The 26,083-nt window shown below is 46.5% G+C and overlaps 1 protein-coding gene across 4 annotated transcripts; it reads right to left on the bottom strand.

Moving 5' to 3' along the window:
- Window positions 1-2,581: 2,581 nt before the first annotated feature.
- On the bottom strand, window positions 2,582-8,267 carry CITED1 (Cbp/p300 interacting transactivator with Glu/Asp rich carboxy-terminal domain 1). 4 transcript variants are annotated; one of them, XM_079124432.1, is made up of 4 exons: window positions 8,007-8,148; window positions 7,454-7,472; window positions 3,723-3,847; window positions 2,582-3,179 (listed from the first exon to the last, which is right to left on the bottom strand). In XM_079124432.1, exons 3-4 carry the CDS (start codon window positions 3,780-3,782, stop codon window positions 2,652-2,654), a joined length of 588 nt encoding a protein of 195 aa, XP_078980558.1. In that variant the 5' UTR covers window positions 3,783-3,847; window positions 7,454-7,472; window positions 8,007-8,148; the 3' UTR covers window positions 2,582-2,651. The 4 variants fall into 4 exon arrangements, with proteins under 4 accessions (XP_078980558.1, XP_078980557.1, XP_078980556.1 ...); XM_079124431.1 differs by lacking the exon at window positions 7,454-7,472 and having other exon boundaries at window positions 8,007-8,267; XM_079124430.1 differs by lacking the exon at window positions 8,007-8,148 and having other exon boundaries at window positions 7,454-7,790.
- Between the last annotated feature and the right edge of the window lie 17,816 nt (window positions 8,268-26,083).

The following is a 26,083-nucleotide window of genomic DNA, read 5'->3' as shown; positions in this document are numbered from 1 at the left end:
TTTCAGACAGGGTCTCATTAAGTTCCTGAGGCTGGCCTAGAACTTGTGATCCTCCTGCATCAGCCTCCTGAATCCTCAGGATTATAGGCATGTACCCCCAAGCCCAGCAGCATCCCTCCTTCACCTTCCTGTTCTTTTGTTCTCTCCACAGACTCTAGACCCTTGACGCTGCCCTGTACTTCCAATCCTCTCCCAGGTTTCCTTTCTTTTCTCCCTATTTTCCTGCCCCTGCCTCACCAGCTCCCTCAAAACCCCAGGTCTCCCTCTTCCCAACCTTAGTTGAACCTAATCATTCACCTTCAGTGGGATCATCCTAAAAATAAAAGTTGGTCAATTATTTGCTTTTCCTACATACCCCATAGATTCTCCATGAGCCACAGGACTGGTGGCACTAAAGATCAAGGTCTTCTAGTAGAGCAGAGAGGAAGGAGAAGGTGAAGGGGGAGGGCAGGAGGGAAAATAGGGGGAGAGGGATTCTTGAAGTGAAATCAATTTCCATGCATGTATGAGTTTGTCAGGATGAACCCAACTACCTTAAAGCTCCAATTTAAAATAAAAAAAGAAAAACAAGGCAAAAAAAAAAAAAAAATCAAGGCCTGCTCCACAAGGCCCTGCGTGCTCTGCCTTGTACAAGCTTCACCAGCCTCACCTCCTCCAGTGTCCTCCACCAGACCAATGAGCCTTCGTGCCAAACTTGTGGATTTTAGCCACTGATGCCCCTTTCACGAACCTTCTTCTGTGTAACAGCTGTCCTTTCCCACATCCTCCCCTTGGCTTACTCAAGTCTTACTTTAAAACCCAGCTCTTTCTATGGGTAGATATGTCTTCATGTCAAGGCACAGAGCAAGGCCAAGAAGGAAGCACAATGAACAGATAAACAGTTGCTATCTCTGTGGAGGAACAAAGGCAATCAGGATGCAGGAAGAGTTGGTTAAAGGATATTTTAAACTTATCTGTGAAGTTTTCTTCTTTTTTTCTGTTCGTTTTTTGAGGTGCTAGGGATGGAACCCAGGACTTGCACATATGCTAGGCAAGCACTGTACTACTGACCACTGAGCAACACCCCCAGCCCCTTTGATTTTTACAAGGAGATGTTATCATGTATTTGTTACTTGTGAGATATAAAAACAAATGAACTAACTTGTTCAGTACGAGAAAGTCTTCCCCAGACTTCCCAGGCAGATGGAGCTGTTTCCTTTTCTGAGATTGAATAGCACCATTCCCTATGTTCTGGGAAATACTGATTCATGGCAATTTACTTATGCCTGCCTCTCTCTCTCTCTCTGAAATGGGGGAACCCCCTCAAAGATAGAAACTTTTCCTAATTCATGATTTCAGTGTCTAGCAAAGTGTGTGATCTGGAGCAGGTGCTCAGGGATTGCCAAATCTAGTGAAGTGCTTTTGCTAGTGGGTGTCTTCAAAAGACTCCACTATGGGGCAGCCCTGATGCTGGTCCTCAGAGGCTGATTAGAATCCTTTTTGCAATGTTCAAGAAAGAATGTCTTCAGGAATCTGAAATATGGTCAGCAGAGTCTCTGGATTTTTTTTTTTTTTTTTTTTTTTTGGTTGTGTCCAGTGAGGTCAGGGCTGCATTGGAGCCCCACAAGGTGAGGATCCAGTGCAGCGTCAGGCTTGCCACTTGGCATGTTTCTGAGGCCATTGCTTCTCGGCTAAATCAAAGGGCAAGGGATATATCCCCAAACATCGAACTCATCAAGCTCAGCCCTGATCTGTATTTCTTTATTATTTTCTTTCTGCGGTACTCGGGATTGAACCCAAGAGTGATCTACCACTTTATTATGTTTTTAAATTATGAAATAGAGTCTTGTTAAGTTTCTGAGGCTGACTTCAAACTTTCAATTGTCCTGCCTCAGTATCTGGGATTACAGGAGAGCACCACGTTGCCTGGCCTGACCTATATTTCTAAAATAGGGAGGCCAGCCCAAACAAACAGGCTGTCTCCATACAGGGCAGCTAGGGAGGTAAGAGGGGACACTTAAGGGTGTTTCAGGCTCAGAGGGGGAGGTTGATCCACTCTCTGAGAAGGCACCTGGAATCCCAGCTTAAGGGTGGGAGTCAGTAGCTTTTGCAATTTTCCAGAGAAATCTGAACTCCCAGGTCATAGAATTCTTCTTTGGACCTATCTATTGCACACAGGCAAAAAGGCAAAGGAATGGTCTTAATGGCCCAATTGGATTGGTGGCTTTTAGATTTGAAGTGTGTGCCATGTGGCTATGGATGTACCTTTGGACTTGGACGTGCTAGTGGTGAGGCTGCAGATGGGTTTGAATCCCCCTAACCAGCCCCAGTATTCAACCTGGAATAGGACAGAGTTCCTGGGGCCTTAGGGCAATGAGGTACACAGACTCCTGAGGTGATAAGGGTGGTGGTGGTGGCAGCAGCAGAAATGTGGAGAACAGTCTCCTCAAGCCCTTCCCACTCCTCCCATCTCATCCAGTTCCCTCCCAGTTAATCACCCCAACCACCATCATGGGCCTCAAAATTATTGAAAGGACATTAGAATACACCACACACACCTTTAGACCTCCATGAAGAACACCTGCAGTCCACCCATCTCTTTGCAAGTAAGTTTATTTTTATTTACAACAGAATTGGTGGCTTTATTCCTCCATCATTTGAGACAATTGACATCAGCAGCCAGAGGGAAAGTCCGCAGTGAAGTCAAACTCATTCTGCCCCAGCCACAGCTCCGGAAGCTCATTGGCCCGGTCCAGTCCCAGTTCCACCACCAGTGACATCAGCACCTCCTCATCCACTGGGTCAGAATCGATGATAGCAGGGCTCTGGGCACCAGCGGAAGGAGAAAGTGACCCTGCCCCTCCCGCCTGAGCCCCAAAGCCCCAGTTTTGCAGAGACCCTGCCTCCCCAGGTTGGCCTGGAGTGGCAGCAGCCATCCCATGATACTGGCTATTAAGTTTCTGCAGCTGCATGCTAGCCAGCAGGTGAGGGGCAGGGTGCAGGTTGAAGGGTGGGGGCTTAGTGGGAGGGCTAGCAGTAGGAGACCCTATTGGAGATGGAGATCCCGAGGAGCTAGTGGGAGCCCCACTGGCCTTGGCTCCATTTGAGGCTACCCCAGGGTAGTGCAGAATGGCCACTGCTTTGCGATCTTTCACCCCCAGGTTAGAGTAGGCCAGAGAGTTCACCTCCTGGTTGGTATCCTAGAAGACAGAGAAAGGCACACTATAGTCCCCCTGCTTCTGGCTGGTCCCTCATTATTCGTCAGACCTAGAAGGCTCCTACATGCACTTCATTTGGGGCCAGAGATAAGGGGGTATCAGGAGGACCCCTTGGAAAGTTTAGGCTCTGAGCACTGAGCTCGGATCCCAGTTCTAGCACTGGGGCACCCACCATCATAAGTGGGTTGAATATTTTCATCTCCTTCCTGGGATGCTCTACCTCATGATGTTAAAAAAGGCATTATCTTGTCCCTCTTCTCAGCCTCACTTTAATCTCTTTATCACAGTGGTCTTGTCCCAATTCTGCTTTTCTGTTCCTTCCCTGCCATCTTTCAACACCCCCCATAGGTTCAATTTGACCACGTTTAGGCAAAAGCAATTTTCATTCTCACCAGAGAAGGCCCTGATGCTTCCTGTCTGCTCAAGGACACTAGTTACCACACCTAGGAGGGCCTGGCACATGACCCTCAAACAGTTCATTTTTCCATGCCTCAGTGTGTCCATCTGTAAAATGGCAAAACTCACCTCCTTTGCAGGGGAGGTGCCACCCTTGACATCAAGTGCAGGCCTTGACATAGTTGGCATTTCAGTGCCTTGGCAGAAGTGGGATTGATTGGTGGGAGGCGGTGATGCCAGCTGGAGCTGTTGTGCTGTAAATGAGGAAGAAGTAATGATAAGGCAAAGAAGCTTTATTGACTAAGAAAGCACTAGCAAAGCCCCAAACAGGGTAATTCTACATAGCTACAAGGTTTTGGTGACAGAGTTAAACCCGAGATCAGAGACTGCCTGGGTGGAGAGGAGACCAAGCTAGAATTTTTGCCTGAGGCTGGAAAGGTGCTTGACTCAGCCAGGTGCTGCCCAGGCAGCCAACCACCCGCATCAGCAAGAGGCGACACACATGACTGTTTTCTCATGCAAGTAATTTCAAAGTCCCAAGATGGGGGTATGAGTTAGGAATGACACTGTCCCTGGTTCTGAGGGGCAGGAATGTCCCTGAGTAAGCAGCACATTATGTCAATAGACCAGTAGCAACCAGGCTGGAGAGCTTAGGCCTCCACTGAGTCTGGAAGAATATGGGAAGAATTCAGGGCAAGGAAGATCTGGAAAGCTGTGGAGGCTGCAGCACAAGGAAGAACAAATTCCCTAAGCAAGTGACACAGGGTTCCAAAGTCCTGCATGTCTGTCAGAAACCCAGCCCACAAGGGTGGTCTGTAGTCTTTGAGGTGGCTGGAGCCAGAAAGCAGCTAGAAATCTGTTTTCTCCACATTTCAAGACCCTTCTAAGACAGCAATGGGTTTTCCCAGGACACCTGACCCAAAGCCCTGAGCCCAGCCACACACAATATGCAGATGAGAATAATTCATTCTGGAGGGAAACTGAGGCACAGAGATTCAGTGGCTTTCCAGTCAGGAAGCAGTGGTTCTGGGAACATATTCTAGCACTCCTATGTTCACATTGCCTCATTTGACCACTGGCTAAGTCCTCATACCTGGAATGACTCAGATGGCTTCAGAAAAAAAAAAAATGTTTCTCTGGTTCAAATGCCAAAAAGATAAAAGGATGAGGGCAAAGAATACCCTCAAACCAGAAAATTTTAGAACCTCGGAAAATTCAAGTTATTTTCCTAGAAGCTTGTTTTTAAGAAAAAAAAAATCCCATATACTCTACCCTCCATGATCAATTAGATATGTAGAATTCCATGTATAAATACCGCTCAGTCCAAAGAATCTTAAGGACCTTTAGAAAGAGTTCTAATCTTTCCAAAGAGGCTAAAATTCCCCCAGGACACTAACCCTTCCCCACCACGGCTCTGAATAATCATTAGGAATCTGTTCTGACACTTTAGAAAGTGGAGGCTTTACTGCCTCATGGTATTATCTTCGCATTAACCGCGCAGCCGGGCAGGGGAGACAAGAAAATAAAGAAAGGGGGAAAACAAAAAGAAAATACGAGGGGGGAAAATCAGTTGCTGGGTCCCATACTATTGCTTGTTTGGAGCTTTGCTCCTTCTCTGAGGCAGCCCTAGAATATTTCAAACCAGTGACCACAAGACAAGGACTTTAACGCGTGCAGTCTTCAAGATTCCAGGCACCTTCACTATCAGGCAATTTTCATGTCGAAAGAAAATATCTGGGGAGCCCTGCCCATATTTCCCCCTTTCCATTCCTTTATGCCTCCCGGTACCTGAATGAAAAAAAAAAAAAAAAAAGCTGGAACAATAACGAGAGAGAGAGAGAGAGAGAGAGAGAGAGAGAGAGAGAGAGAGAGACTGATTTTGAGAGAGAGAGATTTTGAGAGAGAGAACAAGAAAAAAGTAAAACCGTTCTGTTTTAAGTAAAATCAGTTCGCTGGGAAGACCACTTTGCCATGTCTCCCCCTTCAGGCTGGGAGCTCCCCTAGGCGGGACCCTGTTTGCATTCACATCTGCCGCCTCAGATCAACACCCGGTTACCCGCTCTAGCCCCGGCTCGGGTCTGCACACCGCCGGCGCTCAGTAAGCGTTTCTGAATCGTCTCAAGCGGCAGTCGCATTTCGACCTCCGTACCTGGCTCTGCTTCCCTGATTTTCTGTCCTACCCCTCCACTGCTTAGCCCACTCGAAGGCTAAAGTTGGCGGCGAGGAAATGTCCTATTCTGCTCTCCCAAGCCGCGAGCCGACCACGGCGAAACGGCTGCTAGAGGCGGCTGGGAAACCCAGAGCAACAAGTGCCTCCTCGCCGGCTGGTGCCTCGCCGCCCCTGACCACAGTTCCCGGTCCCGACGCCCGCCCAGAGGTTCAGACCGTCCCTCGCTTGAGAAAGCAATCCCCTCCCCGCCTAGATGAGGTAGAACGGGACCGGAGAAAGAGAGAAGGGAAAGGAAGGTAGGGGGGCGTCGTCTTTAACCTGTTGGGGGGCCAAAAGTTAAAATGGCACCAACCGGATGGCTCCATCTCCACTGCTATTTTCTCACTCAGGAGAAATTTAAAAATCCAAACAGCACTGCGGCTTGGCTTGGACGCGTTCTAACAAGACCGGTCAGTTTCGCCACCTGAAAACTAAAGGCCCGTTGTTTGCGGACAACGCGGCTGCCCTCCTCGCCGTATCCCAGATGGAGCCGCCCGAGGTCTGGGCGGCTGGCGCGTACCTGCCCGGTGGGCGCGAGCAGCCAGACCACTAGGGCTCGGAGCGTCCGCTCCCTAAAGTGCTGTATCGGGAACTGATCCTAGAGACAGGATGGACAGGCGGGGAGGGGAGCGGGGTCTCGGCCTCAGGCGAGTTTGGGAGCCCCGCGGTGTTTCCGCACGCGGGGGCGCACTCTGGCGCCGGCTGCAGCCGCCACTCCAGCGCCTCACCAACACTTACCGAGCGCCCGCTGAGCACCCCATGCGACTGCTGGCTGAGCCTACCCCTAGCCAAGCCGCCTGTGGTCAGTGCTATAAGCCCGCTAAGAAAAGAGTGAGAGAGGTTCGGAGAGGTGCGGTAACTTGCCCAAGGTCACAGCGCTAGAAAGTGGCGGAGCCGGGATTCGCAGCCAGGTCCGTCTGACTCCAAGTCCAGCGCTCCTCAAGGCAGGGACTCCGCGCGCTGCTGGGCCGCCCCCGTTTATAGGGAGAGGGGTGTGTGCGTGCGTGCGTGTGTGTGGGCGTGTGTGTGTGTGTGTGTGTGTGTGTGTGTGTGTGTGTGTGTGTGTGTGTGTGTGTGTGTGTGTGTGTGTATGTATGAGACGGGGGGGGGGAGAGCGAGAGCGAGAGCGAGAGAGAGAGAGACACTGCGTGAGCGAGCGCGCGCGCGAGCGAGCCGTGGTCGACTGGGTAGTGGAGGCAAGTTGCCCAAATTTGCTAACTTCCATCCCGCAATTCCGCAGAACTCGGCCCGAAAAACCCCTCTCGCCTCCAGCCCGCGAAGGAAACCTGAGCTTTGTGCAGACCCTGAGCTGGAGCTTCCAGATGCGGTCCGGGCGATTAGCAAAGTCGGTGAAAGCCAAGCCGGAGAAAGCGCGGGCGCGGGGAAAAAAGGTGCTGCGGTCTCCCCAAGAGAAGCTGGGTCCCGCTGGCCGGCAGGCGGGCGCGCTGGCGAACCAACCCGCGCGCTGGCTGACTGGCGGGCGGCGGCGGCGGCGGCGGCCCCACTGCCCCTAACAGAGCAGCTTTCAAACAGAAAACAAGTCCCCAGAACCCCCTGGCCCGCCCGGCCACCGCCCGCTCCCCACGCCCGCTCCGCAGGAGTCGTCGGCCCCACAGCTCAGCCCAGCGTCCTACCCGGCGATCCAGCTTACCTTCGCGAAGCCGCTTGCCCTGAAGAGAGGAAAGCGCGGAGCTCGGTGAGGCGCGGGCGAAGCGGCGGAGCCCCCAGCCTCTTGGCACGCACGCACGCCGCCGCCGCCGCCGCCGCGAGCCGGTCGTGCTCAGCGCCAGCAGCCGCGCCGGTGGCCACCAGACCCCAGGGCGCCTGGGAAAAGCCCGCACCGCCGCGCCGCGCCGCCGCACCGCACCGTGCCGCGCCAAGCAGCCCCGGCCCGCGGCCGTGCCGGCCCGCCCGCCCGCAGCTTCGGCGCCGGACTCCGGGGCGGTGGCGGTGGCGGCCACCGCGTTCCCTTCCCAGCGCGGGGGACCCGACTCTCAAGCCCCCATTGCTGCCCGGAGAGCCCTGACGCACACGCACACGGCAGCAGGCTGGCTTTGGCTAGGAATCCCAGAAGGACAGACCCCCTTTTCCCCCCTTTTTTTTCTCCCCCCAATTTCCACGTCTTTATAACCGGCTTAGGGCATTATTAGCACATGTCCTGGCTCGTGGGCGAGTTGGTGGCAAAATCTGAACTGGATACTCACGGAGGGCCCGAGCGGGTGCTGTGCCTTCCTTAGCGCTCTTCCTCTTCGCCGGGAACAGCCCCTCACCGACAGGCTGTGGGAGGGCAGCCGGGCGGAGCGAACCTCCTTTCCGCAGCTCAACGGTGCCCCTTCTGCAGTTGTGCCGCCGGGAACATTTTATAGCGGCGGCTGGCGTGTGTGGCCCTTTAAAGGCGCTCGAGCTGGTGCAGTCACCGCGGATCGTGTGAAAGCGAAGGGCCGGCTGGGGAACGGAGTGCGCGCAGCCCCGCTGGTCCAGCAGCCTTGGGGACTGGCCACAGCTCCCGAGGTGGGGCTGACGGAGTCAGGCCATGGGCACCCCTCGTCCAGTGCCCCTGCCAGTGCCTGCGCTCCTAAGGCTGGTGGGGTCCTGGGCCCGGGACATGAGCTCTCCCCACCGCCCTGCATGGACTTGCCCAATAAATTCCACTTAGTAATTTCACTGAGGCGAGGGAGAGCTGTTAGTGTCTGTTTTCTGACCTAAATCTAACGGGTGGCCAGAGGGGTCTCCGGGGGACTCTGGGGGGGGGGGGGCAGACAGTGGGCTCAGGGGAAGACCCAGAGTAGGGGATGCACACGGGACGGGGCTGGCAGGGCATGGGCTTAGTTTGCTTCAGGGCTTTCTCGGAGCCTTTCTGCCCTCTTTGGGCTGCACCATCTCCTTCATTGAAGGGCTGACGCTGGGCGGCGCGCGGGGGGGGGGGGGGGGTGGTCCTGTACACTTAAAGTCGTCACATTCTAGGCAGAGCCACTTGGGGAACCTATATAGTATGGCCGTGGTGGCTTCCCTCAAAGATCTGAGCTGGAGTTGGGTTCAATGGTTTCTGTCTTGTGGTCATCCAAGGCAGAAGGAGGCTGACAGGATAGGACGCTGAGAAATGCTCCTTTGCTGGACCTTGGGACCAGGTGCAGCTCACGTGGCTCCCCTAAAAGCCAAGAACAGGCAGTGGGGTTTGAAAAGCCTGCTCCAGGGTTCTCAGAGATTCCTTCTGCCTTCCAACGATGCCAGGTTATTTTACTATGATTATATAACCCTTCCCATCTAGAAAGAATAACATTTTTGCATTTGGAGCATATTTTTCTTGGGTTGGGATGTAAACTTACAAATTCTTACTGGAAAGAGACCTAGGTCTTCTCTCTCGTCTTAATTCATGTTCCCTGTGGCCAAAAAACTCCCACCTCACCTCTTACAGGAAGACCGCCAGGATTACTCCTCTGGCTGCGCCCCCTCCCTGTCTTTCAGCAACACTCAGTTTACACTGATTATAAAACATGTTCTTTAAAAAAAAGTCCTGCTGTTAAGGAAAGGGGGAGGAATGTCAAGAAGTCATTTTTGACATGTGTGTGTTCTGTCTTCTTAATTGGATTTGAAGACCTGAAGGTCTTTTTTCTTTCTTTAGTATCCCCAAGTGCCCTGCATTTTGCTCCTCTAACAAAGTTCTATTTGTTGACGAACTGACCGGCTTACTGACCTAAAGATGGGGAGCAAATGGAGGGACAAATCAAGGCCCTCCTTTGGCATCTGGAGGAAGCTGGGGCCAGTGCCCTTGTTGCCACCAGGCAAACCCATTCCCCAGTTCTGAAAGCTGCCTAGCATGGCTCCATCCCCCCACTCAACCCCAACACAAACTCTGGCGACAAAGGACACCCCTCACATCATTTCTGCATTTTCTCCGTTTGCCCAAAGATTGTGGGTCCGTGCCCAGTTTCCTTCTGATAAAAGGCGGGATTTGTCGCAACCCTAAAGTCCTATTGGGTTTGCATGTGAAATACACCCTGATGCTCTCTTGGTGTTTGCCTGTGGTGGAAAAAAAAAAAAAAATTCTGTGGAAACCAAGTAGAGGAGAAGGAGCAGCCTTAGGCTTTTGAATTGTGTGTTGCTAATTTGGACCCTTGACCTACCCTCCCCCTTAACTCTGACACCCGAGCCAGTCTGGAAACTCGGCTTCAGGCTCCGGATCCAGGAGGTGCGGATCCGCCCTCCATCTATTGGATGGCTCCCAGGCCAATTGTTAGAAAGAGGCATATGTTCATCTCGGCTTCTGGAGTGTCTCCGGAGCAGTTGCTCAACAGCCAGCCCCCTCCCCCATCCGGACCATTGAAGGGCAGAAAAAGGAGCGCCCTCCGCCACATTTCTCTGTGCCCACATGACAGAAAGGGCCTCCCCACTGGTGACTTCCTGTCATTTCCACTGCCCACCTCCTGAGGAGCAGGAAAGAGAGGGACTTCAAGCACTTGGCTTTAGAGCACAAAAGCCACCCCGTATGGGGGAGATGGGCGAGGAGGTTAGTTGCAGAGGCTGAGGGAGCATAGGAGACATTTGCGATTCTTGGCAAATATGCCCTGGATCACTAACTTCCCATTCCGCTCCAGCCGAGCTCCGAGCTCTCCACTGAACTCTTATCTCCAACTTGGCAACTTGATCACGAGCTTGCGAAGCAAGGAGAGAACAGGGATGGTTACCCAGCAAGAAGCTTCTGTGTGCCAGAAGTGGGCCTGGCATGTTCCCATCTATCATCTCATTTAATTCCCAGGACAACCCTGTGAGGTTGGGTTACTACAGGTGAAACAGTCTCTGGAGAAGTGCCTGAGTTCACAGAGCCAGGAGGCTGGGTGTTTGAACCTGGGTCGGGCTGGCTGCAAAGTCTTTACCCTACACACCCTACTGCCTGGGAAGGCAAGGAGGGGGTCCAGGACATAGTTTCAGGGGTTAGTCACCTGAGTTTAAATATCTACTCTACCTTTTGCTAGCTGTGTGGTCTTAGGTCAAGTGGCTCCATTTTGGGGGCCTCAGTTTTCCCATCCATTAAATGGGGATCAGAATGGTGCCTACTCTGTGAGGTTGTTGTAAAGAGTAGAAGGAAAGGCATAGCCCGGTTGGTGCCAACTGTGCAGTAAATGGTCAATAAATGCTGGTATTGTACTGTGCCTTCTGATTCTTTTCCTTTTGGCCCCTGTCCCTTCCTCAGCTCACACACTTCAGGTTCAATAATACTTGCTGACTGAGTAATTTAAAAATCAGACTGGGAAGGGATGAAGGAGGTGTAAAAAACTCAGGAAGGGGAGGGAAAGGAAAATGCACATTTGTTTGCAAAATCCCACCCTCCAGAACCAAGGGCTCCTTAGGTCATATGATAGGAGTAAATTCAAGATCAATAAAAAATGAATACACTTTACAGGTCAGTCTGTAAACTTGTAGAGTGGTCTCCAGAAATGTAGACTCAATATACATGTAGAAAAGTTAAAAAGTACAAGCTTTTGCTCAAAATTTGGAGTAAATGTATTTCTAATAGGAATAAATGAAGAGCAGACTAAAGGTCCACAATGAGGGAGTATCCCTTCACACCTTGGTACAAAAAAATCAGACAAAACAAAACAAGACAAACAAACAAAAAAACCCAAAACACCACCAACGAAACCCCCCAAACCAACCAAAAAATCCAACTTTTATTCATGGGAAAATGTTCACAATAAAATATTAAGTAAAAATGCTGGGTACAAAGTTACATGAATATAATGCCAAGTTGCAAAGGGCACAAAGGGTATGAAATTAAATTCTATGATTCCAAACATGTATGTGTATATATATGTGTGTATATATGGCAATGGTTAGAATAAAAAACAAAGATAGCAGTGCCAGTATAGGGTAGGATTATGAATGGTATTTTTCCTCTCTTTTCTCCATGTTATGTGATATGATTATATTATACTTATAAGTAAATATAAATTTATAGTCAATAGACTGCCTAAACAGTATGGTCCCACTTTTGTTAAAATTATATGTGCATAGAAAAAATGCTGGAAGAAAATGTTAACAGTGATTATAATTGAGTAGTGGGATTATGGGTGATATTTTTGTCTTCCTTTAAAATTTTTTTTTGCAATGTGATTACATTGTTGTCTTACAATTAGAGCAGATTCATAACTTGAAAAGTGTATAATCAGTAGGATCCCACTTGTGGTAAAAGTATGAATGCAAATTGAAAAAAAATGGGTAGGAAATATAGTAAAATATTGCTTTATATTAGGTGTTAACGGATAATGGGTAATTTCTGCACTTTTAAATATTTTTCTGTAATATGGTTTTATTATTTTCATAATCAAAACAAAATAATACCTAAAAATACCATATTCAATATGATACTGCTTTTGTTAAAAATGAATATGTGCCTATAACAAACAATAAACTGTAGTAAAATGTGGTTGGCTCTGGGTGGTGGGGTTATGGTTGATTTTTGTTTTGTCCTTTATATGTGGCTTCTTAAATTTCCTTATTTTCCACATTATCATTTATTATTATTATTATTATTATTATTATTATTATTATTATTATTATTGGTAGTACTAGGGATTGAACCCAGGGGCACTCTACCTCTGAGCCACATCCCCAGACCTTTTAATTTTATTCTGAGACAGGGTGTTGCTAGGTTGCCAAGGCAGCCTCCAATTTGCAATCCTGCTTCAGCCTCCTGAGAAACTAGGATTACAGGTGTGCACCAACACACCCAACCATCATGCATTTTTTAATTAGAAAAAATGTATAAATCAATTCAATATTGGAGTATTTATGGGGAAAAGGGAACATTCGGGTTTGCTTCAAAATATTCTAGAGGGGTGGGAGGAAAGTGGATGGAAATATAGATTAAATAAAGATAACTGTTGAAGATGGGTAAATGAGGCTTCATTATAATGTTTTCTAGTGTGTGTATGTGTGGTGCGTGTATACAAATTTTTTTGCAGGACCCGGGATCAAATCCAGGGATCTGCACATGCTAAACAAGTCCTGTACCACTGAGCTCCATCACCAGTCCCACAATAAATATGTATTTTTTAAAAAAGTATCTTTCACATACATTATCTCTTTTAATCTTACACTACCCCACTGTGATCAATTATCTTCATTTTCCAGAAAACTGAAATTTAAAGAGGTGAAGTCATTTGCTCTAGGTCACATAACTGGGAGGTAAGATAGTGGAGTTGACCTGAGTCTTCTAACTCCAAGCCCAGATCTCTTCAGCATATTCCAGTTGCTACTTCTTTCTTTCTTTTTAAAAATTTCTTGTTTCTTTTCTTTTTTGTTTTGTTTTGTGGTGCAGGGGATGGAACCCTGGATTTCACACATGCTAGGCAAATGCTCTACCACTGAGCTACACTCCAGTCCTATTTTTGCTGCTTTTTAATAATTAAAAATAATTAACATTTTGCCTGATTATAAATGTAATTGTTCACTGCAGAGAATTTGGAAATAACAGGAAAGCACTGGAGAAAAGCACAATAATCAATCCCACCACACCATCTTAACCCTTTGGTGTCTGGTCATACTGATTTGTAAGTTGTCTCTTCCAGAGGTATTGCTAGTGACAAACATTTTCTCAGGAAGAGTAGGCAGTCATTCTTGAGTGCAGCGGCAGCTGTTTGGGAGGGCGGGGGGCCCTGCCTGTGTAGAGTCCCTTAAAATGGTTGATCCTAGCCATCTCAGCCCCTCCATTCTTCTCCATGACCCCTTTAGAGACTACAATCGGGACCCCAGTTTTTCCTATGTCCCTCCTATCTCTGCCCAATCTTAGAATCAAAGTCCATTTGGGAAAGTCCGGGTGACCTTTCTCCTCTTGCTCCATCTGGAGCCCCTGCCCAGGAGCCCCTTTAGAAGACTACTAGTCTGCAACCACTCTATGTGCGCCTGTGCCTCCATTTCCCCATCTGGAAGATGCTAGTGAGAATAGCAGACGGGTCGGCCCCTGCCAGGGAGTGATGAGCTAACGTCTGTAGTGCTTTCCAGCCCCTCCAAGCAAGGTGCTGGAGCCTCCCTGGCCCGCGCTTGCCGCTGCCAGCCTGACTGAGCGCCTGGGCCTGGCTGCCCCGTGTGCGTGGAGGGAGCGGCCACATTCCTCTGACCCAGGCCAGCGGGCTTGGACAGGCTCTCGCTTTTGCTCCTGTGTTTAAAAAAAAGAAAGAAGAGAAAAGGAGATGGAGACCAAGAGGCAGGAGGGGAACAACGTGTTACTAGCGGAAAGGACCTTGAGAATTAGAAAACCGAGAAGAGATAACTGGGCATCCTCGGGCACCTTAATCAGGCTCATAGATTCTAGCCTTGGTTTCCTGTTTATACAGTGGTGGGGGAAGTTTGGAAAGGGCCAAGAATCGGGTCCAGTTGAATTAATTCTCTACTTGACTTCCTGTTATTTATGCATAATGGGAAAACCACAAATATACAAACAGCTCTTGCCACTGGCTTCTTGAATCTTTGGGAATCCTTGGATATGGCTCTGCCCACTCCAGCTTTGGGGGATGTTATTTCAGAGTATGTTCCTTCTCTATGATGCCTTCTAGTATTCAGTGACACAAGAACCCTGTGAAGTCAACACTCTTATCCCCATTTTATTTTTATTTACTATTTTTGCAGTGCATAGGGATCAGACCTAGGACTTGGTGAATGCTAGGCAAACACCTGACCACTGGGTTATATCCTCAGCTCTCATTTCTATTTTCAAGAGAAGGGCACTGAGGCACAGAGAGGCAAAATAACAAGCCCAAGATCATACAGCTAGTAAATGATGGATCCGAATTCACAGCCAAGTCTGACTCACTCCTGAGGCAAAACTCTCCCCGCCAGATTACCTGCTCCTCTGTTATCTGTGACCATGCTTTTCTTTTTTCTTAAATGGATGGTACATCACACCATTGAAGTAAATGGCCAACATATGTGGCCAAAATGTGTGCACAGCCCAGGTTGTGGGAGGAGCCTAGTAGGGACTGGGGCAGCCATCTCCAGGGATGATGTGCAAGGTGGGAGAGGGCTGCAGCCTGGGGGAAAGCAAAGACAATTCTGAAAAATGTTGCCCAGGGAAAATCCCAGGGTTCAAAGGCAGGGAGAGATCGAGGTGCTTGAGTAGGGAGAGCAGCAGCCAGGCCGGTCTGTCCCTGGGCTGTTCGGGTGTCAGCAGAGAAGTTGGAGGCCTTGAGAAGGTGTGAGGCTTTGTGGGGGAAGCGAAACTCAGCTTTAGCATGTTTAGTTTAAGCTGTTGGCAGAACATCCAAGTGGAAATAGCTTGCACACAGCCAGGAATATAGGACTGGAAAGAAAGTGTGAGGTTGTGTCAAAAAGAGCAATCGACAGGATGACTTTCGGCCAAATTGTGGAGAACTTTCCCCTGACTCTCCACCAGCACAGAGAGGGGCTTTCTCCTCAGGGCCCAGGAGACTCTGGCGTTTTGCTGAAGCCCCCCCCCCCCCCAACCCCTCCAGACCAGTGCAATCACGGACACGTGCTTCAAATCCCTAAAGGACAGTGTGAGGGGATCTCAGTCCATAAATTTCCCCACGCCAGAGTGTGACAGGGGCCTCATCTCACTTTGCTAAATACATTTTGGCTAGTCCTCAGGCATGCCAGGCCTTCGCTGATTTCACTTTGGCTTCTAGAACACAAGCCTTTGGGGTCTTGTTTGCTCTCCTTTTTCTGCCACCCGCCATTCTCAGGCCAGCACAGTGTCTCCCAGCTTACTTCATCCTTAAAAGGTGAGACCATTTTCTTATTTATATATTTCTTTTTTCTTTTTTTGTCGTGCTGGAGATGGAACCCAGAGCCTCACACATGCGAGGAAAGCACTCTACCATGCGCTCCATCCTTAGCCCTAGGTGAGACCCTTTTACTGGCCCTGCTCCCTGTGGCATCAGGCCGAAACTACTCCCCTTGCCAAAACCCTGAGATGATGTGGTGGGTCTGATGCCCCCAGTTTCATCTCCTTGGCAGGGACTTTTCCTTGCATTCACCTTCTTGGGCTCTAAGTCCCTTTCCTCTTGACCTCCTAATCCCATCTCAGCTGTGGCCTCACACTTGCCCACTTTCATTCATGGGCCCCAGTTTGCCTCCAATCAGAATCTCTGTTGGCATGGAGAAGTTAGAAGTTAGAAGTTTGCATCATTAGTCTATATTGTCTCTCTTGGCACTAGACTTTGGGTTTGGGGGCTGCTTGCAGAAACATGGCTATGTGAATGTGGTTAGGATTCACTTCTTACATATAACTTGGAGGGACTGGAAATATTTCCAGGGATCCCCATTGCCACAGAGACTTGTCTTTCTGGGGATCAGCAATAGGAGCTAGAGGTTCATTGAGGATCTAGGGTATCTTAGGGGGTCCAACCAAGTGGAGGAGGATCACAGGCCTGGTTACCCAAGGTCCTTCTCCTGCCAAAATCCAGAGACAGCGCCTCAGCTAACAGACTGTCTCTTTGTACTAATTATAAAAAGGCGCCCCCTCTGGCAGGAGCAATTAGAAACATGTGCTGCTTCTTCTGAACTTTCACTACCAGGGCCTATGGTTTGGTGGGAGAAATGCAAGCTGGATTTTAGGGCACAACCCGTAGAAGCAGATTTTGAGGTTCTTCAAAACGTTGAGTCTGAGCTGAGTGCGGTGGCTCACACCTGTAATCCCAACTACTTGGGAGACTGAGGCAGGAGGATCGCCAAGTTTGAGGCCAGTTTCAGCAACTTAGTGAGACTCGGTCTCAAAATAAAATTAAAAAAAAAACTGGAAATGTAGCTCAGTGGGTTCAATCCCCAGTACCACAAAATAAATAAATAAATAAATAAATAAGAAAAAAGAAAAAAATGTGTTAAGTATGGGTTAGGTTCCCGTAGTGGCTCAGCACATTAAGTACATCAACCTCAGGGGAGTACTATTCCTACTAATTCTGAATGATAACATCAATGGCAATGTACACCGAGCACTTACTAGGTGACACACTCTCCTTGTTCTTAGTGCTCCATACTTTCTCATCTAATCCCCACAGCAGCCTGAAGATGAGTACTAATATTACATCATCCCTATTTTCCTGATCGGGAAATCAACGCACAGAGAAGTTGCACAGCTTGTCAAGATTGTACATCTTGTATATTTGGGACCCAAACCAGGAAGATTGACCCCAGAGCCTCTGCTAGTGATCTCTGCGCCTTGCTGCTTCCTACATAATGCAATGCCTAGTGTCATAGTTCATAAAAGGCCTTTCTCATCCATGGGCAAGGTCGATTCTTATGATTCCTCCTCCCTCCATGTGAAGTTGTTACTATCAATCCCATTTTCCAGACTAAGGGAGGAAACTCAGAGAGGTGAGGTGAACTTGCTGAGGTCACACAGCTAGCAAGTAAGGATACTGGGATTTGAATTCAGTTCTTCCTGATTAGATCTTCCTTTTCCCACTCTTTATGCTACTCCTTATCTCCCCACCCCCCACATGGTCAAAAGTTCTCTTCTGGCTTCAAAACTGTCAGAACTGGTAGGGATTTGAAGGATGACCTCATCTGAACTTCTCACTGTGACAGAGGAGGAAGCTTAGCACTCTACTGATACCTGGTTAGAGTCAGGGGAGAAAAGACAGACTAAGCAAAAAGATTTATTCAATTGGGACAGAGAAAGAACGGATGAGAGGGAGAGAAAGATAATGATGGGGAGAGAGAGGGCTCCAGCAAGTGAAAGCAGGCGCCTGGGAAGGAAGAAAACAAGGCAAGGAAAAGAAATCAAATGAGAAAGAAAAAGACCCAAAGTAGGGTGAAGGCATAAGTGACTGGCCATCTGGAAACAGCACTGAGCTCTGCGGGGGCGTGTGTTTGTGAAGCAGGGGAGCTAGACCGGCAGGTGCGAGGGCCCAGCTGCTGCCAGCCAAGAACTGTCCAGGCCCAGCGCCCAACTGGAAGAGACATAGCCCCTGCAAGAGACTTCTCAAGGGGGGATTTCAGCTGGAGGAAGCTGCCCTCTCCTAGGGCCAGGTGGGGCTCACCTCTGAACAGCTCCTCTGGGGAGGACAGTTCCTGTGGCCTGTCTTTGTATTTCTCTTGCATTTTCTTTAAGCCTCTCTCAACTGTTGCCTTTAGGGCCTGGAATATGAATGATTTCCTGCTGCGTTCGAATCCCAGGCTGCCTTGCCCCGGTCTTAAATGGTCTGAATAGATAAGTAAATGCCAATTCGTGTTACCCTCAGCAGAAATCCAGTAGGAATAGATAGGGAGGGGAAAATAGCTGCCAGACCTATTGGTTTCGCTCCTACCCAACTCCAGGCTTGGCCAGATCTGATAGAGCACAGGGCTGTGCCATCAATCTGACCCTGGTTCAAGACTCAGGGTTGCCATTTCCAACCTGTGCAAATTTGGGCAGGTGACTTTGGCTAGTTGTGCCTCAGTTTCCTTAGGTGTAAGTTGAGGGGGAAAAGCATACCTACCTCATGAGGCTGTGCCAGGGTTGGATGAGATAATGTCTCTGGCTATAAACTCTCAGGTGCTATACACATGTGAGTAATTATTATTCCCTGACCTTTGTTCCCTGCTGCTTGGGGAATGGAGTCAGCCTTCCAATCTGAGTCCAGTTCCAAGCCTGACTTCACCTCCTTGGTCCTGTTTTCTTCATTGTTACATATGACTGTGTGGGAAGTCAGACCTCCTGACCCACCAGAGTAGGCTCAGGGATGGCTGTTATTCCCACATACTTTTATTTTTGTGCTGTTGGGAATTGAACCCATGGATTTACGCATGCTAGGCAAGTGTTCTACCACTGAGGTACACCCTGAACCCCTGATACAATTCTTTTCTTCAGGCCACAAATGTGAGCTGAGCCCCTACTGACTGCCTGAGTCTCCAAGGCCTCAGAGGAGACTAAGGCACCACTTTAGCCCTCAGTGATTTTCCAATATAGTGGGGGAGATAGAAAAGCCAATAATAAAGTAGGAAATAGGAGTCTATGACATCTGAGCTGAGGATTGGTATTCTCCAGGTGTTAGGGACAGCATGGTCAAAAGCCTTGATGGGAACTAGAAGAACAGCACAGGGTGGGGTCTGTGAGGTCACAGGAGCCTGACTTGGATGCCACGTTAAGAAATTCAGTCTCAATATTGTGGTCACTGAAGGTGATGTGGGCAGATACACACAGAGCCTGGTACAGTTGGTTACTCAGCAAAGTGTGCTCATTGCCTTGACCTTCTACCTCCACCTTCCACCCCCACTAGCACATGAGCCGTAGGCTTCCCAGAGAGTTTTCAGTCCTCAGTCCTGAACATGGCCACATAAGGCTCATGGTCCCCCTGTCACCTTCCTTCAGCTTTCTGAGCTCAAATGGCAGCTCTGTTCACTCACTTTCTCAGGCCAAAACCTTGCCTTTATCTTTCTTTTTGTCTTTTATCCCATGTCCAACTTCTATTGGCTCTTTCTAAAATACAGCCAAGATCCAAAACACTGTTGCTCCTGTATATCACCTGTTTCACTTCAGTGATCTCATGACTGGTCTCTACTCTCCAACTCCTGGCCCCACAGCAGACAGAGGGATCCTGTCTTCCTTGACTTGGGAACTGCCACTGGCTCTCTTTCCTCCTCAGGATAAAAAACAAAGTCCTTAAGTGGCCCATATGACCTGTGAGTCCCTTCTACTCCGTATTTATTTCCTTCTATTCTTCCCTTTATTCTTTCAGCTTCTGGCACACTGATCTTACCATCTCTTGGATGTGACAACATGGCTCTTGTCTTAGGCCCTTTCCTTTTGCTGTTCCCTCTGCCTAGAATACTCTTTCCCTCATGACTTGTCACCTCACTGCATTCAGGTCTCTGCTCAATGTCACCCTCTCTAATGAACTTTATCTGGGCACCTTATCTAAAACATCAGCACCATCACTCTCAACTCTCACCTTGCTGTTCATTTTTATCCACAGTGCTTGTCACCACTGGCCTATAACATATTTATTATCTGTCTCTCTGACTAGAAGGAACCCTCCACGAGGTCAGGAATTTCTGGGTTTTGTTCACTTTTGTTTCCGCAATGACTAGTACTCTGCCTGGCACATAATGGGTGGTCAATAATTATCTGTTGGGCAAAGGAATGGCTGAGATGGAAAATCAGCTTCTGGGTGATGGAGAGAGAAACTGTAAGAGAGACAGAGGTGTCATGGGGCAGGGTTTGGTCAAATGTGATCAGGGAAGTTGAAACAGATTCTGCAGAAGAGGCCTCAAAGGAGAAAAAGGTATAAGTGAGAGTCAGATGAATCGGGGAAGAGGAAAGTCCTGTACCTCTTACGGAGGGGGTAGTGATGGAAGGATGTCAGTTTTCACTCCCTTCAACTTTCTAGGTAATCCCAGGATCATGGTAGGGGGCTTATGAGCGGGCATCTTTGGAGATGGCAGCCTGGTGTGGCAGGAAAGCTGCAGGGCAGTGAATGATGGTCATCAGTTGGGCAATGGAGATGGCTGGAGAGGATAGGCCATAGCATGGCGGGTAAAGGTAAGGGGATGAAAAATGCAAAAGTACCTGGCACTTAGCAGGACTTAAGACACCGTAGTTTCTACCCTTGGCCCTGCCATTAGGCAGCTTTGCTATTGATGGTTTATTTTCTGCTTGTCCCCATTCACATACACATGCACACATTATCCCCACTCCCAAGCTCAGCCCTCCTTGCAACTCTTATTCTGCTTTTATCTCCACTTCTTGAGTGCAAGCCCATGCCCCCATGCCACCCACAGTGTGGCTCCAGAGTGTCAAAAGGCATTTAGGTGACTTTTTGTGGAAGTTCCTATAGAATTGCAGTGGATGTCTAGAGCTAGCCCGAGCCTCTGGGAGAGATAGGAAGAGCTTATAGGCACTGCCATTCCCTTTACCTCTTCCCAACACTGCTGAGGTCCTACTATGTGCCAATCATGAGTGATGGACCTGAAGAGATGGTAAAGGTCTTCAGGATAGTGTAAGAGACAGACACTTAAATAATAACTTGCATATAAAAACACATACAATATCATTAATAAAACCAAAGAAATAAAAATTCAAAGAAGCTAGGCATGGTGGTGCATACCTATAATCCCAGTTACTCAGAAGGCTGAGGCAAGAGGATCCCAAATTGAAGGCTAGTCTCAGCAATTTAGTGAGACCCTGTCTCAAGATAAAACAATAAAAAGAATTGGAAATGTAGCGCAGTGGTAGAGCACCCCTGCATTCAATTGTCAGTATTGGGGATAAACATTCAAACTGTGAGGTATTTTTACCTCTAAGATGAGTGACGATTCAGTTGTAGTAGGGAGGGTGTATTAGCCGCCACATTCATGCAGTGGTACTGGGACTGTGAACTGGGACAATAATTCTGGGAATCAAAATTCATCATCTGTCATGTTTGTTTCTTTCCTTATTTTAATGTACATGTCCTTTGACTCAACAGCTCCACTTCTGCAAATTTATAATAAAGAAATAATAGAGGAGCCAGGCGTGGTGGCACACACCTGTAATGCCAGCTGCTAAGGAGGCTGAGGCAGGAGGATCACGAGTTCAAGCCAGCCTCAGCAACTTAGTGAGGCCCTAAGCAACTCAGTGAGACCCTGTCTCTAAATAAAATACAAAAAGGGCTGGGGATGTGGCTCAGTGGTTAAGTGCCCCTGAGTTCAATCCCTGATATGCCTCCCCCTTACAAAAAAGAAAAGAAATAATAGAGGGTTGGGGTTGTGGCTTAGTGGTAGAGCACTTGCCTCACATATGTGAGATACTGGATTCAATTCTCAGTACTGCATATGAATAAATGAATAAAAGGTCCATCAACAACAAAAAATATTTAAAAAGAAATAATAGAACAAATGTGCAAAGGTAAGAGGATTTTCATTGCCATGCTTTTTTTGAGGTGAAATTCACATGACAACCATTTTAAAGTGAACAATTCAATGACATTTGGTATATTCACAATGTTGTGCAACTACTGATATCTAGTTCCACAACATTTTCATTTTTTTCCAAAACAAAACCTGTACCCATTCAGCAGTTACTCCCTATTCCCCATGCTACTCAGGACCTGGTAACAAATGACCTTTTTTCTATCTTTATGGATTCTCTTATTCTGGATGTTTCATATAGGTGGAATCATTCAATACAAGTGACCTTTTATGTCTGGCTTCTTACACTTTACATAATGTTTTCAAGTACCTTAGCAAGTATCAGCGCTTCACTTCTCTATATGGTGGAATAGTATTCTATTGTATGCATGTGTCAGGATTTGTTTATGACTTCATCAATTGATGAGCATTTGATTGGTAACCTTTTGACTATTGTGAGCAGTGTTGCTATAGACATTTAAGTAATTTTATTTGTTTGAATACTTATTTCCAGTTCTGTAGGAGTGGAATTGCTGGGACAATGGATAATTCTGTTTAACTTGTTGGGGAAGTCACCCGACTGCTTTAACTAGCAGTTATGCCATTTTACATTTCCTTTAACAATGTATGAGGGATCTAGTTTCTCCACATCCTCTCCAACACTTGTAATATTTTGACTTTTTGATTATAGTCATCCTTGTATATGTTAAATGGCAGCTCATTGTGGTTTTGATATATATTTTCCCAATAACTAATGATGTCGAGCATCCTTGCCCAATTTTTAAACTGAGTGGTTTGTCGTTCTTTTTTTTTTTTTTTTTTTTTTTTTTAACTGAACCCAGGGGAGCTGTACTGCTGAGGTACAATCCAGCCATTTTTAAAATGTTTTATTTTGGGGCAAATTTTTTTACTTTGAGACAGGATCTCATTAAATTGGAAAGGCTGACCTTGAACTTGTGATCCTCTTGCCTCAATTTCCCAAGTAGCTGGGATTAAGGCACATGCCACATGTCTTGTTTTTTTTTTTTTTTTTTTTTTTTTTTTGTTGTTGTTGTTGATGAGTTCTTTATTTATTCTGGACACTAGGCCCCTATCAGACATATGATTCCAAAACATTTTCTCTCTTTCTGTGAGTTGTGTTTCACTTTATTTTTGTGGTGACAGGGATCAAACTGAGGGGTCCTACGGCTAGGCAAGCACTCTTCCACTGAAGTACACCCCCATTCTCTCCCTTTGTTGATAATGTCCCTAGCCCCAAAAAATGTTTTTAGTTATGATGAAGTCCAATCTTTGTTTCTTGTGTTTTGGTGTCATACCTAAGAATCCACTGCCAAATGTGAGATCATGAAGATTTACCCTGTTTTCTTCTAATAGTTTTATAGTTTTGGTTCATACATTTAGGTCTGTGATTCATTTTGAATTCATTTTTGTATATTGTGTGAGATAGGGGTTCAACTTCATTATTTTGAATATAAAAATCCAGTTATCTCTATCTTTTATTGAAGAGATAGTTCTTCCCACATTGAATGGATTGGGTACCTCTGTCCAAAATCACAAATGGTTATTTCTGTTCTCTCAGTTCTTTTCCATTGCATGTATATGTCTGTATTTATGCCAGTAACACACTGTTTGATTACTGCAGCTTTGCAAGTTTTGAAATTGAGAAGTGTGAGTCCTCCAACTTTGTTCTTTCAAGATTTTTTTTTTACTATTTGGGGTCCCTTAAGATACCATATGAATTTCAGGATGGATTTTCTGCTAAAAGAATTTAAGGATGGCTTTTTTTTTTTTTTTTTTTTTTTTTTTTTTTTTTGCAAAAAGTCATTGGGATTGCTTTCATAGAGATTTTCTTCAATCTGTAGATCACTTTTGGTAATATTGACACAGTAATGATATTTTCCTTCAATCTATGAACCAAGAATGTCTCTCCATTTATTTCTGCCTTCTTTAATTGCTTTCAGCTACATTTTATAGTTTTCAGTGTATGAACCTTTTGCCTAAGTTGTTTTTTTTTTTTTTTAAATTCTTTGGATGCTGTTGTGAATAGAATTATTTTTGTAATAACATTTGTGGATTGTTCATTGTTGGTGTATAGAAATAACAACTGATTTCTGTTAACCTTGTATCCTGCAACTTTGCCAAATTCTTTTATTAGCTCAAGTAGTTTGCTGTTGTGCAGTGCTTTTATGTGTCATGTATAACTAAAAACCAATAAATGAAAAAAAAAGTTTAAAAAAGTTGAGATAATTCTTAATGTTCAGCAGTAGGCAATAGGTTAAAAATTTTTGGGAGCATCCATGTAATGTGACCACTTTTAAGAGATCAGGTATTCTTTACTTTCTTGGAATGTTTGGTATGTTTGGTATGTTTTGGTATGTTATAAGGTAGCTCTTTAAGAATTGATAAGGAAAAGCTGTCCATGGCATATAATTAAGTGAATTCCGTATATTTAATTCATATAAAAGTCATATGTAAGTCAGGCACAGTAGCACATGCCTGTCACTCCAGTGACTTGGGAGGCTGAGGCAGGAGGATTACCAGTTCTAAGCCAGCCTGGGCAATTTGGCAAGACCCTATCTCAAAATAAAAAATAAAAAGGTTGGGGATGTAGCTCATTGGTAGAGTACCCCTGGGTTCTATTCCCAGTACCACACACACACACACACACACACACACACACACACACACACACAAACACGTTATATGCACATAATACCAGCTTTATTTGTTGTCTGTTTTGTATACAGATGTAATCTTAGTACCTGGCACATGACAATAGCATGTGGTGGGTGTGCAATAATATTATGGAGTATATGAAAAACATCTTAAAAAGTAAAGACCAAATTGCAATACATCACTGAGGTATAGTGATATGAGGGAAACATTATCTGTATAGTATGAATTTTTTTTTTACCTCAAGCAGATATTGAGGGAAAATGGTAATTCCATTAGACATACACAAAATCAGGCGTGATGGTGTGCACGCTTTCTCTCCACCAAGTAAGTGGTAAGAAGAAAGGTACCGTGAACTGAAGGAAGAAGGTGATGGGACTCTGAGGTAAACAGAGGCAACTCATAGGCAGCCTCTTTGCAGCTGGGTCTTACCATGTTCCTCATTTCCGTCCACAGAGAAGCCAGAGAGAACTTTTCAGAATGTAAATCTGAGAGGACCCCTCTTTGACTTTACACTCTTTGGTGGCTCTTTACCTTCAGGAGCTCCTCCACCTGGCATAGGAGGTCCTTTGTGATCTGGCTCCTTTTACTTTTACTTTCTGCCACTTGCTGCTATGTATTTCAATTTTTTATTATGGAAGTAAAGACAGGCAAAAGCACAGAGCACAGGATAATCAACTCCCATGTATTCATTCAACCAATTTAAACAATGATCAGCACTTTTCAAATTTTGTTTCATCCATCTCCTTTCTTCCCACATACATTTTTCTCCTCTGGAGTATTTTTAAATAAACCCCAGGTATATTTTTCACTTGTCATTACTTCCTTTTGTATCTCTAACAGATGAGAATTTTAAAAAAAGTATATGAAATACCACACTATTATTATATTTAACAAGTCTATTGAGAATCTTATCTCACTATGTTGGCTTTAAAATCCTGGGGTCAAGACACACTCCTACCTCAGCCTCATGAGCAGCTGGACCTACAGGCATGTGTCACTGTGCCCAACTTTGATAATTTCTTCCTTCCTTTTTTATTTTGTTGTGCTGGGGGGTGAACCCAAGGGTTCTCTAACACTGAGCTACATCCCCAGCCCCTTTTATTTTTTATTATTAGACAGACTCTCACTAAGTTGCTGAGGGTCTCACTAAATTGCTGAGGCTGGCCTTGGAATTGGGATTTTCTTGCCTCAGCCTCACAAATTGCTGGGATTAGAAGTGTGCCCCGCCCCCTGCACCTGGCCCAACTTCGATAATTTTTTTTAATAAAACTGTCCTATTTAATTTTTTGTTAGTTGTAGACGGACACAATACCTTTATTTTATTCATTTACTTATATGTGGTGCTAAGAATCTAACCCAGTGCCTCACACATGCTAGGCAAGCGCTCTGCTACTGAGCCACAACCAAGACCCTGATAATTTCTTAATATTGCCTAGTCCATGTCCAAATTTCCCTCATTGTTTTAAAAACATCGTTTTGCAGTTGGTTTGCTTGAATGCTATCTGATAGTCTGTGTTCCACCAACAGTGAACTGCTTATAGTTTCCCTGTTTCCGGAAACTTCTTGCTTTCATTCATGCAATCCCTTCGCCTGAAATGCTCTTTCCCCATACTCAGCCCAAGACTCAGCTCAAGTGTTACCACCTGCTTATAACCTTCATGGTTGCCCTGGTCTAGATTGCCTGTTTGATAATACCCACAATATATAACTATGTCTTGTTACATAGTTCCACCATTCCATTATAAGTATGTACTGATCACTGCTAAGGTGTCAGATACTATGC

Source organism: Sciurus vulgaris, assembly GCF_902686455.1.
Source record: "Sciurus vulgaris genome assembly, chromosome: X".
NCBI lineage: Eukaryota > Metazoa > Chordata > Mammalia > Rodentia > Sciuridae > Sciurus > Sciurus vulgaris.
Note: the sequence above shows the minus strand (reverse complement) of the source record. Positions and strands in the feature narration are given on the sequence as shown.